The sequence below is a fragment of the Lathyrus oleraceus genome, chromosome 4, assembly GCF_024323335.1.
Source record: "Lathyrus oleraceus cultivar Zhongwan6 chromosome 4, CAAS_Psat_ZW6_1.0, whole genome shotgun sequence".
NCBI classification, from domain to species: Eukaryota; Viridiplantae; Streptophyta; class Magnoliopsida; order Fabales; family Fabaceae; genus Lathyrus; species Lathyrus oleraceus.
In genome coordinates, this window is record NC_066582.1 from 451,211,294 (window position 1) to 451,225,096 (window position 13,803).

At 36.1% G+C, this 13,803-nt stretch overlaps 1 protein-coding gene across 1 annotated transcript; it reads left to right on the forward strand.

Moving 5' to 3' along the window:
* Nucleotides 1-3,650: 3,650 nt before the first annotated feature.
* On the forward strand, nucleotides 3,651-4,592 carry LOC127137929 (jasmonoyl--L-amino acid synthetase JAR6-like). Its single transcript, XM_051064335.1, has 2 exons — nucleotides 3,651-3,662; nucleotides 3,882-4,592. Exons 1-2 carry the CDS (start codon nucleotides 3,651-3,653, stop codon nucleotides 4,515-4,517), a joined length of 648 nt encoding a protein of 215 aa, XP_050920292.1. The 3' UTR covers nucleotides 4,518-4,592.
* The last annotated feature ends 9,211 nt before the right edge of the window (nucleotides 4,593-13,803 follow it).

Consider the following 13,803-nt stretch of genomic DNA (forward strand, 5'->3'; position numbering starts at 1 on the left):
TTTTACTCCATTTTTGCATAGGGAATATCCTAGAAACTAAGTCTATTTGTCCATTTCTTTGCATTTTGGTCCACAACAATCAAAACAAAAGCACAAGCATAATAATATATACACCATTATGTGCTCAAGTGAGCAAAAGGCAAATGGCATTAACATAAACATGTGCTCAAGTGAGCAAAGGGAAAAGCAATGGATAATATGTGCAAGAATAGTAAATTGCATAAAAGTAAAGAGCAAAAAAATAAATGTTAATGGTTAATGGTTAGTGTGCCATAAGGCAAATTTAGCGCTATGTTAAGCAATCGTAATTGGACTTATGTAGAAGTCACAACTATCAGAGGCCGGTCAATAATAATGTAGACAACAACACAAGTTAGAAGTCTTGATTAGTGAACCAAGTTCCAACAACTTGCCATGCCAAAAAGAAGAAGAGAATTGATCTTGTATTGGTTTAAGTCTTTTGCATGATTTAGGAAACAACCTATCCTTAATGCAAAGTCATTCACTTGATCAATTGATCAAGATGAATTAGATTTGAATCAAGGAAGGTTAAGTCTCCCTAATCAATGCTAACTTATCAACCTTCAACTCATTGATCAAAAAGAAAAAAGAAAAAAAAGAGAGAGATGAATCATGAAAAAGGAAATGGAAAGAATAAAGTGCATAAGGTGAAAAATGTACCAATCCATGTGTATTGACCAAATGACATTGAAAGTCAAAGTCAAACAATGAGAAATCAGAAATGAGATGAAGATTGGAGGTCAAACAATAAGCAAAATATTTTTGGAATTTTAATATTAAAATAAACTTGAATTAAAAATAAAAGGAAGGTCAAACTTCAAAATCACTTCAAATCAACCTTGAAAGGTCCAAGTGATTTATCCCAAGTTCAACAAGGTCAAACAAAGTTTGACAAAAAATTTCAGCATTTTTAAAAGTTAGAAACTATTTTTTATCAATTAAAAATGAATAAAAATAACCTAATTGAACTAAAATCTCAAATAAATCTCAAATCAATTAAAAAATTGATGAGAATATTTTTCATAAATCCATCATCATTCAAATAGGTTAAGAAAATATTTTTGTATTTTTTGAATATCAAAAACTATTTAAAATGAATTAAAAATAACCAGAAAAGAGAAAATTCACAAAAAATATCAAATGATGAAATAAAAAATATTAAAAATCAAAATTAGAAACTAGATATTATTTGGAGAAGAATGCAATTGTCCCATATTTTTTGGATTAAAAATGAAGAAGATATTAATTTTTGAAAATAATGGAAATAAAAGAAACTAAATCAGAAAATAGGAAAATAGAAAAAACGCGGAGCGTCTGATCAAGCCTCATTAATTGACGTGGCTGATCACACGCTCCACATGCGCGCTTCCACCATAGGCAAGAGTCAAACGCGTCGCACCTGGCATTATTAAAGGTCATAACTCTGGACAGTGGAGATTGCATCTGGGAAAATGGATGAACGATTCAGATTGAATCTGGAGACCAGACGGTGGCCAGCGCCACCGTCTTCTCCGGCCAAACTCCGGCCACGTTCAAAAATTGCAGAGCAAAAAGAGGTAACCAAATGGCACGATCCATACATCAAAATGAAGCTGGGGTGATGTACATCACCCCTGTAACCTTGAATTGTACTCAAGCTTTCTATAGAATAAGAAATCTGAGTTGGAAGATTCAGGTACAAAAATTACAGTTCATTAAAACGCAAAATTAAAGCCATCACTGGCTTGCCTCTCAAGTGAGGACTTCAGAAAACACATTGGCCAGGCAAATAGATCATCGAACAAGGAGATTCGAAGCAAAAATCAGTTGGACCATACCTTTGGATTATGAGGATTTGAGCTGATATCTTTGCTTCCTTTTGCAAAATAGAAGTACAATGGACTGAAGGGTGAAGGTCTAGGATCTTTAGATCCAAAGATTCAACCAGATTTAGTTGAATTTCGGATCTGAAAAATTTGAAGAAAAGTAAAATAGTTCCTTTGGTAATGGTTATGGATTCAGTTGTGCAGCATCTCAGGCACCATTAGGTTAATTTTCAAGTGAAGCAAGCAAGTGTATTTATAGCAAGAGCTGATGCAATGCATGATCAAACTCGTGTGCATGTGAATTGGATCCTCCATGCATGGGCCTGTACAGGCGCATGTGAGGCCTAAAACTTGGTGAAAATGCAAGCTAAAATGAATGTGAGATGGTTTGGACGTGTAGCTTGGAGTGAATTGGCTTGTGTGATGAATTTCAACATGTTATGCATAATCATGCCTAAAACTTCTCCTCTTCGAAAATGCCATTTGCCAAATCCAAACATGAGCATGTGAGTAATGGTTGGAAAGGTTTTGATGTAAGGAACAATTGTTATGTTGGGAAAAAAATCCATTTGAAGTGTGGAAGTTGGTGAATTTTGAGTTTAAAGTGCAAGGTGCAAAACATGTAAAGGCAAAGTTTCTAAATTTGACCAATGTTCAAGCCCTTCTGTTTTGATGATGCAAGCCCCAAATGAAAACATCTCCAACATAAAAGTTGTATATCTCTTCAAGAAAATCAAAATGGACTTAAATTTTGCATCATTTGGATTTTTTATGAAAGAGTTATGGGCACTTCAAGTTGGACTTTTTTGCCTTTTAAGGCATTTGGTCCAAAAGGACCTATAATGTCTTGCATTATCACATGTATTTCCTTTGAGATTTTGAAATTTTGTTCAACATAACATTTGAATTATACATCTTAAGCTTTCCAATTCATTTGATCCCACCTCAAAATCATAAACAAAGAATGAGTTATGTCCTTGGGAAGTTGACCCAAAATTAGGGTTTCAGTCAAAATGACCTATAATGTCTTGGAATGGGAGATGACCTTCCAAGCTTCAAATCAATTTTTTATGAGCATGAAAGTTGTTCATATTGTCCTTAAGAACATTTTTTCTTTTGGGATCATCTCCATTTGACCAACACATAAAAAGTTAGGTCTCAGTGCATTTTAAAATAATTAGATGAATTGACTGATCAACTTCTCAAGTCCACAACTCATATCCTGATGAATTGATGATTGAGGAAACTCAAATAAGTTCAAAGATGAATGAAATGTTGAATTAAAGAACTTCCCTTGATTTTATTTGATCATGGGCTGAGGTTGCTTCAAGAGCAAGACATTGTGGTGCACAGATGAATTAGGGTTTCTTTGGGGGACAAACCTCAAACCCTTTGACTTTCTTTGATAAAAATGATGAATTGAGATGCTAGGGAGGCATATTTGATGGAGGAGAGCTTTGGGAACCATTACCATGCTTGCTTTCCTCTTCTTTTGACCATATCTTTGTACCAATGATCTCCTTGAAGCTCTTGACTTTGTGATTGCTCAAGCTACAAACAAGAAATGTTAGTGACATATTTTTGTGCTTTTGGTTAGTGAACAAGATAAGAAAAGCAATAATATACAATTCAAGCATGCTTGGTGATCTCAAACCACTCTCAAGAAGTCCCACCCAAAGGTAAGGGGAACCAAGATGCTTATGATCCATGAGGCAATGCAAATGCAATGTTATGATGCCATGAGGGATCTTAGGGACAAAATTGGGGTCTTACAGGTATTCAGATTGAATTTATTCGATTCAACCTCAAATAAACTCAGTATCAATGCCTACATTGGTAAGACTTCAGTCAACCAAAAATCAAGCCAAAATATTAAGAAATGAGAGAGAATCGAACAATTGAAATTCTGGAAAATTCACCTTCAGGTAGCAGCTTTGAGGCTCGATCTTGATGCAATTCCACTTGGCTTTGCTTCCTCTTGCTTGCAGGAGATGATTAGGATCAAAATGGATGTGAATCCTTGGGGTTCTAGTTCAGAAACAGAAGTTGAACTAGAAGCTTGATAGAACTGAAGCAAAGCTTGAGCCAGTAGGTTTAACTGATGTGAAGATCGGCGAGGAGTATGAGGTTGTTTTCACCAATCCTGCAGGTTTATACAGGTATAGACTAGGAGATATGGTAAAGGTTATGGGATTCCATAACTCAACTCCAGAAATCAAATTTATGCGTCGGAGTAATCTTTTGCTTACCATCAACACTGACAAGAACACTAAGAATGATTTACAATTTTCAGTAGAAACAACATCCAAGTTTTTAGCTGAGGAGAAAATAGAGTTGATTGACTACACTAGCTACATTGATTTATCCAAAGAGCCAGGACACTATGTCATATTCTGGGAAATCAGTGGTGAAGCAAGTGATGAAGCGCTTGTTGAGTCTTGCAACTGTTTGGATAAGTCTTTTATTGATCCATGTTATGTTACTTCTAGGAAAGTCAAAGGTATTGATGCTCTTGAACTGCGAGTTGTTGGAAAAGGAACATTCGAGAAGATTCTTGAGATCCAAGTTGCAAGAGGTGTACCTGTGAGTCAGTTCAAGACACCTAGGTGTATTGGTCCTACAAACACCACAACGTTGCAAATTTTGTTGGAAAATGTTGTCAAGAGCTATGTTAGTACTGCTTATGATTGATTTATTTTAAATTAGAGAAGAATAAAATTACCAGTCTAATAAATAGTCTAAAGAGTATGCAATGATATGAAGAAACTTTGTGCGCAATCATCTCATCAGATTTCATCACATATATTTTGTTTGGTATGATAATAAAAAATAATAAGGTGATGTCATGGTAAAATCTGATTGAGTAAATTTATAGTATTATTTTACAATATTTACTTTTCACAATATTACTTCTACATTATCGATACATTTGCCGAGAAGTCATCAAGTTTTTGGTACTGTTGTTGGGGAGTTGATATTTCAACAAGGCGACGCATGTGCAACATTTAGTTTTTTATTTTATTATATTTTGAATTGTAAATGTCGCGGATGGAAAAATGATAGAGGCGTCATCATCCTTTATTTGTTCCTAATGAATAGGGAAATAATGATAAAACTTAACTGTTAAGGTGAGATGCTTGGTTCGGGAGTCAGTTAAGTAAAAGGAAGGTGTTAGACACCCCTTACCTCCATTGTATTCAATGGAGTCCTCCTACAATTCAATGGCTAGTGTATGTTTCTAAGGCGTTTGCTTTAATATTTGTTAATTATTAGTTATTTATTTATTTATAGAAGGTAATACATTTAAATGGACGGGAGACCTAAATTTTGTTTTTTACAATTGTACTCGCTAGAGTTCACAACTATATGCCTACGTACCTCTGCATTAGGAGAGGGATCAAAGTACCGTAGTTCTTCTTGAAAATGTTGGTTGGTTAGTTGTTTTTATCCCTTGAAAACTCTCACGCATAGGGGGCGGAGAAATATTTTTTTAGAAAATGCCTCAATACACTGGTAGAGGTCTTATGGTTTGAATTGAAGTTGAATTGATTTTGACCCTTTATCCCTTGCAAGAGTCATAGTTATGTGATAAATTCTTATCCTGATTTTCATCCCAATTTAATTTTTGATAACCCTTTTTTATCCCGAATCATACCATATGTCCTTATCCCGTTTTAATTTTGAGAATACTACTCAATAATAATATGTTAAATATAATATAATACAAAACAATAAATCGAATTAAAGATAAATAACTTAAATATGAGGCCATAAGGTACGTCATTTTCCCCGATTTTACCCCATGTTTACGACCCCTTTAAAGCCTAAGTTTTATCCCCGATTTTATCCCATAATTCATGATTTAATTAACCCTAATATAAATGATAAAAGCCTAATCAATTAAAATATTATCATCACACCTAATTAATTAGATAAACATGTGACAAATTTAAAATAAAAAAGATTCAATTTTATTTTTATTTGAGTTAATATTAACTGGATAAATCATAATTAATAATTAATTAAGTAATTAATTAACTAAAAATTAAATGGATAAATTAAAATTAATAATTAATTAAGTAATTAATTAATTAGAAATTAAAAAACGAAAGGGGGTGCAAGTTAACCGGGGTTAGCAATTGTGCTTGAGAATGGGGATGCTAAGAGAAATAGAAAGAGGAACATTGGCCTCTCTAAGCCCACTATATCCAGTGGCGTCCTGGGAGATTCAATTGTGGACTCTCAACCAGGAGCGTCTAATACATTGACTAGAGAGTCAACGAGATTTATTCCTACGCGTTGGATAGGAAGATTGGAGAAAGTCTTCTAGATGGAGGGACGAGATTAAGGTCAAACAAAGGTGCATCGTGGTCTTACCTACTTGTGATAGGTCAAAGTATGTTCATCGTGTGGTCATTAGGGGGCCATGTGTACTCTCAAATCCAGCAACAGAGAGATGGGGTATATGAGCATCTCCCCTTTATAAACTCTCATTTTCTCCCTTCTTTCTCTCTCTACTCCCCGCTCTCCTCTGAATTCTCTCTAAACCTCCCCCCCTCCAACCACCTCATCCCTCTAAAACTACCCCTTCAACCACCATCTGTTTCCAGATTCCGGTCGGCCTTCAACCAGAATCTTCAAACATTCAACCAAATTTCCAGAACCCTCTCCTTATTCCTTCAACCTGAGTTCTCCAGATGAACCCTAACCCATCCAAAACGCAGAAATCCTTACCATTCAAAAACCCAAGTTGGGTCCTCACGAACCCTAAGAACCCTAAAGGTTCTGGAAAGAACCCCACCCTTGCACAGATGAACCCTAACCCTATATGGGTGGAACCCTAACCCTAACTTGAAGAACCATAGGATGAACCCTAACCCTAATTTCCCAGGACCCCTAAATCAAACATAATTAGAATCCACAATATATCCATATAAACAACAATTCAGAGCAATGGTGAGATTACGAAGACCAACCTTCGAAATGGAGTTTTATTTCGACAATGAGGTAAGATTTGTTCCCTTCTTCTTCTTTTGATTCAATTGCTTCTCTGTACATTTTTAACTTCCTCTTTCTTCTCTTTTGTGCAAGGTTCCTGGATCAAGGCTTAGCTCAAGAGAGTTAGGGTTTAGATATTAAACCCTAACTTTTGTTTGATTGGAGCTTTGGTGGGGTTTCGGGGATTTCAGGAATATGATTGTTGGGGATTCCTTAGGGTTTTTCCTCATGTCCTCTTCATCTCAATCCCTCTTTTATTTATAGATTAATCTAGATTTTAGGTTTTAATTGTGATTGATTGTTTTAGGATATTTTGATTTGTTTGTAATTTTATTCGATTTGGTTTAGAAATAGATTAGGGTTTTGAGATTTGATTGTATCTAGTCTGAATTACCTTGTAAATTATATTGTATGATGTATCTCTGGATTAATTTTGGAAAGTTTTGATTGAATTTTGAAATTGCAGCTTTTGATTCCTTCTGATTTTGAATTTGGCACAATCTAGGGTTTCTGAATGGGGAAGAGGATGAACATGGGCCGGGTCAGGCTTGACCCGGTTCAAAGTTGGGTCCTGGGTTTGACCCAGTTGACCCTTGGGTCCTCTAATTAACCCAAGTGGAAGGAGGTCCGGATTGGGCCTAGTCCACTTCTGAACTTGGGCAAACGGCCCATCAGACCCAAAACAATAATAACCCCGATTTAATTAATTTTAATAATAATAGTCCAATAATAATAATAAGCTAATAATAATAGTAACAATATTAACAATAATAATAATAATATTAATAATAAAAGTCAGATAATAATAATAATAATATTATTAATAATAATCCAATAATAATAATAATCCGATAATAACATTAAATTTTTTAATAATAATCCAATAATAGTAATCCAATAATAATAATGTTAACATTAATAATAATAATAATAATATTTTTAGACATAATATGAATAATATTAATAATAAATAATCCTAATAAATAATAATTATATTGATAATTAATAATAATAATAATAATATTAATTTGAGTTAAATAAGATTAATAATATTCCTAAATAATAAGTAAGATTAATAAGAAATGTTAATAAGTATTAATATAAACATTTTAATTACGTCACTTAATTTAAAGAGTCCCATTATTATTTAATGTAATAAAAATAATAATTTAACCTTAATGTATCCCAATATTAATCTATTTCTGATTAAAAATACAACCCAACAAATAATAATATTACCCCCAATTAGCCAACTCCTATATACCTCTAGCATGATGATATTTCCAGTTATACCCATAAATTGGAATTCAGTCCCTATGAGGAACTAAAAGTTAAAATGGTCCTTCTTTGACTTTTTAAGTTATTGGAGTTGACCAGATGACCCGTATGGGACTCTGAATACATGAATGATTTATATCCTGAGTTAGTAGTAAAGACGAATGCGGTGGTTAAAATTTGGGGTACGACAACTGCTCATATTTAATCAGCTCCAGACTGAGATGATGATGACGATGATCCTCCATCTTCTCCAGGCGGAGATGATTAAATATAGAGAGTGAACCAAACTTTTGGCCACGAAGTCAGTAGACCCTAAGAATGAGCGAGGATTTGATAACCCATGACACTCAGTTGGCCTCCAAGCCAACTTATGATGGAACCCCTGATGAAACCATGCGGTAAACCCCCTATAGAACTCTAGTGAAACCCCTTGATAAGATTCTGATTGTGCCCCCTGATAAAATTCTGGTAGAACCCCTTGGTCAATTTATGGTAGATCTCCTTTGATAGAATTCTTTGATAAAACCCTTGACATAATCCTTTGATATAATCCCGGTGAAATTCTTTTAACGAAAATCCTGGTGAAACCCCTTGCTAAAGCGCTTTATAGAACCCCGTGATAAAACCTTGATAAACCCCTATACTGAATTCCCTTGATACAAAACCCTTGATGAAATCCCTTGATATAATCCCTGGTGTATTTGATGGAATGTATCTCGCACGTGGGATAAATTAGTGGGTTGGGGGATGTGAGAGTGTGAAGACCTGCTCACTGATTGATAATGACCATTTAGACTGGCCGACTACAGGATAGATTCCTTTGAAAATTCACGGTGAACAAGCTTGTTGGAGAAGTCCTTTATTGAAAAGGTACATATGGGAGTGTTACTTACTGGGGGAGGCCAATAAGTGTTTATGCCTGGGGAAATGTATTTGGTATATCTAGGGTTTGGACTTCTAAGTGCGGGCGCAAATCCTATGTTGTGCATTATGTATGTATGAATATTTTGAATTGATGTATGATGCAGTATTTTGGGCTAACGCCTCTTTTATGATATGCAATGCATGACCTTGTGGGAACTGACTTTCTGACCCCTTGAGATCTTGATATGTCCCTGGAACAGGCCATGATGTTGTTGATATTCGAGAATATACGATGTGCTTTTTTATAAAGGAGGACACTTTCGTACCGGTGTGACTGTTAATTTATGAATCCCGTGTTTTTCCTGGAGAAGCGATGTTAGAAGAATGTGATCCCTTTGACATTTTCGAAATCGAAGTAAAATATGTCTTCTCTTGCAAGCCCTTTTTTTATTATGCCTAACGTTTCAATGCATTATTCCCAAACAAGTGACATTTTATCATCAAGAGGAAAAATTGAAAAGCAAGGGAAGAGATTTGAAAAACAAATTTTATTAATTGAGATTTGGCCCGTAAATGGGCAATATTACATAAGGAGGTAATTCCCATAAGGAGAGATTACCGAAATTCTAAGAAGATGTAAAAATGGCATAAAACATATTTATTTATGTCCCTATTGAATATAACACGTGCTATTATCCTTACATCTTCGAGGTTACAATACTTTGCTTCCGACGATGATGATTGAATTGATTACTCACATCTGAATTCTTGTCGTAAGATGAAATAGATGATGCAGTCACATGCCTTTTAGATATCCCTAATTTTTTCCTGGAATGCTCTTTTCGAGTGTTAGTCTATTGGGATGATATACCCTATTTTGCCTAAGCCACCATTTTGGGTTTTCGACTTATCGACTTTTATTTTTATACAAGTCCCTAATTTTTGCCTGGATTGCTCTTTCAAGTTTTCAATCCACCGGGACACCCTAATTTTTGCCTAAGTCGCCCTTTAGGGTTTTCGACTTAACAGGCTTTTTATCCTTTTTTTATAGGCATAATATTCCTTGACTGCATCTGAGTTTATGGCTCGTGGTAACTCAACTCCGTCCATCATCGTGAGAATCAGAGCTCTGCCAGAGAAGGCCTTCTTCATAACATATGGTCCCTCATAGTTTGGGTTCCATTTTCCTCGGGGATCTTTATGGATGGGTAGGATTTTCCTGATCACTAGATCGCTTTCTTCGAGATGTCGAGGACAAACTTTCTTGCCGAATGCTTTCTTGAGCCTTTGTTGATACAACTACCCGTGACATACCGCAACCATGCGATTCTCTTCTATGAGGTTTAATTGATCGAATTTGGTTTGTTCGCATTCCTCTTTGTCTAGTTTGGTCTCCATCAGGACTTTTAATGAAGGGATTTTGACTTCGATAGAGAGTACAACTTCGGTACCATATACCAGAGAGAAGGGAGTTTCTCCTGTTGAGGTGCGGACAGAAGTTCTGTAGCCGTGTAGTCTTAAAAGGAGCATATCATGCTAGTCTTTGTAGGTCTTCACCATCTTCTGGATGATCTTTTTGATATTCTTGTTGGCCGTTTATACTGCATCGTTCATCTTTGGTCGATAGGGTGACGAATTGTGGTGTTCAATTTTAAAACTCTCGCATAACTCATCCATCACTTTTTTATTTAGATTCAACCCATTATCCGTGATAATCTTGTTAAGGACCCCGTATCAACAAATAATACCCTTCTTGATGAATTATGCAATCACTTGTCTTATCACATTGGTGTAAGAAGCAACTTCTACCCACTTGGTGAAGTAGTCGATAGCAACTAGGATGAATCAATGTCCATTCACAACTTTGGGCTCGATCATCCCGATTATGTCTATACCCCACATGGAAAACAGCCATGGAGCGGTTAAAACATTTAAGGGATTGGGTGTCACATGTACCTTATCCGCATAGATCTGGCACTTGTGACATGTCTTGACGTATTTGAAACAATCAGTTTCCATAGTCAACCAGTAATATCCTGCTCAGAGAATTTTCTTAGCCATGGAATGACCATTGGCATGAGTGCCAAAGGACCCTTTGTGAGTTTCTTTGATAAGCATATCTTTCTCATACCCGTCCAAGCATCTGAGTAAGACCATGTCATGATTCCTCTTGTAAAGTACCTCCTCATTAAAGAAGAATTGGGAGGCCAATCTCCTTAATGTCTTCTTATCACCACTTGAGGCATTTGCGGGATATTCTTGTTTCTGAAGGAATTGTTTGATGTCATGAAACCATGGTTTATTATCCCCTTCTGCCTCTATGACTATGCAATAGGCAGGCTCATCCAATCGGTGAATTCTTATAGTTGGCGCTTCGTTATACCACTTGACCTTGAACATGGACGATAACATAGCCAAGGCGTTCGCTAGTTAATTCTCCTACCGAGGAATATAATGGAAGGTAATTTCATCAAAGTAAGTGATCATTTTCCGGACGTGGTCCCGATACCGGATTAACTTAGCATTATGGGTTCCCCATTCTCCCTTGATTTGATTGATGATAAAAGTTGAGTCTCCATACACCTCTAGGATCTTGATTCTAAAGTCGATGGCTTCGTCAATCCCTAGGATACACACTTCATATTCCGCCATTTTGTTCGTACAAGTAAAGCATAACCTAGCCGTGAAGGGGATATCATACCCTGTTGGGGAGGTTATGGCGGCTCCAATTCCATGTCCGGTTGCGTTCGAGGCACCATCAAATACCAATTTCCATCGTGATCTTGGTTCAGGTCCTGCGTCGGGACCTAAGGTCTCGCAATCCCTTATTACCATAATACCTTTGTCCGAAAAGTCAAATTGTATATGGTGATAATCTTCTGTTGGTTGATGTGCGAGATAATCCGTTAACACACTCACTTTTATGGCTTTTTGTGTAACATATTGGATGTCATATTCTATTAGCAACATTTGCCATTGGGCTATTCTCCCTGTTACTGTAGGATTTTCGAAGATATACTTGATAAGATCCATTCGGGATATCAATAAAGGGGTATGACACACCATATAGTGTCTGAGCCGCCGAGCAACCTAAACTAGGGCACAACAAGTCTTCTCCAAGAGTGAATATCGGGATTCACAATCGGTAAACTTCTTTCTTAGGTAGTAGATGGTGCTCCCTTTTTCCGGTCTCATCTTGCTATCCTATTACTCATCCCATAGAGTTGTCAAGTACCGTTAGGTACATTATAATGGTCTCCTAGGGACTGGTGGTACCAAGATAGGTTGCTCTAGCAGGTATTCCTTGATTTTGTCGAAGGTTTTTTGATAACCTTCATTCTACTCGATGGCTTGATTTTTCCTGAGTAACTTGAAGATTGGTTCACATGTATCTGTAAGATGTGAGATGAACCTAGCAACGTAATTCAATCTCCCCATAAATCCTCGAACCTCCTTTTCATTCCTTGGAGATGGCATCTCTTGGATAACTTTCACTTTATCAAGATCGACTTCAATTCCCTTCTAGCTGACTATGAACCCTAATAGCTTTCCTGATCTGACCCCAAAAGTACATTTTGTTGGATTCATATTTAACTTGAACTTTCTTAGATGATCAAATAGTTTTTGTAGGTTAACTATGTGATCCTCTTCGGTATGTGATTTGGCAATCATATCATTAACGTAGACTTTTATTTCTTTATGGATCATATCATGGAACAGGGTCACCATGGCTCTTTGGTATGTTTCCTCGACATTTTTCAATCCGAAAGGCATTACCTTATAATAGAAGGTGCCCCAAGGAGTGATAAACGTGGTTTTCTCCATGTCTGCAGGATCCATTTTTATCTGGTTATAACTTGAGAATCCATCCATGAAGGAGAAGAGTGAGAACTGAGCGATGTTATCAACCAGTACATCAATGTGTAGTAGTGGAAAGTCGTCTTTAGGACTGGCTCTATTCAAATCTCGATGATCTACACACATTCTGACCTTGCCGTCTTTCTTCAGGACAGGAACAATGTTAGCCATCCACTCTGGATATTTTGCAACAACTAAGAACCCAACATCGAGTTATTTTCTGACTTCTTCCCTGATTTTGAGATACATGTCTGGCATGGTTCTTCTCATTTTTTGCTTAACTGGCGGACATTCTGGTTTGAGTGGTAATTTGTGTATGACTATGTTGGTGTCTAACCCTGGCATATTCTGGTATGACCAAGCAAACACATCTGAGTATTCATGTAAGAGCTCGATCAACCTTTTCTTGACTTCATCTTTCAAGGAAGCGCCGACCTTGACTTCTTTCTTATTTTCTTCAGTCCCCAGATTGATCACATCCACTGGTTCCTAATGAGGTTGAATTTCTTTGTCTTCTCGCTTCAGCAGTCTTGCTAAGTCTTCTGGCAGTTCACAATCGTTCTCATCACCTTCTTCCGCTTGGTTAATTGGGAATTCGAAGTTAAAAGGGATTATAGTAGTGTCATTTTCAATATGTTCATTCATTAATCTGCATGAGGAAGATTTTTATATATTATTATCTTTTGGATGATTTGATAGAAATGAAAGAGTATGAAAGGGTATTTTCATTTTTGTAAAGAACATTTTAAAATAAAAGGAAAGGATCTTGATTGAAAACAAAAATGAAATTTTATTCCTAAACAAGCAATTGAAACGAAAGGGACCCTTCAAAGCATGTCCATTTGCCTTGGGCATAGCAAATGACTTATTATTATTTTGTAAAATAGTAAATTATTTCAAACTGGAAATCATCTTCGGGATCTCAATGGCCTTCCAATTGCTGAGAGGTATATTTGGTGAATAGTGACACACCAAGTTG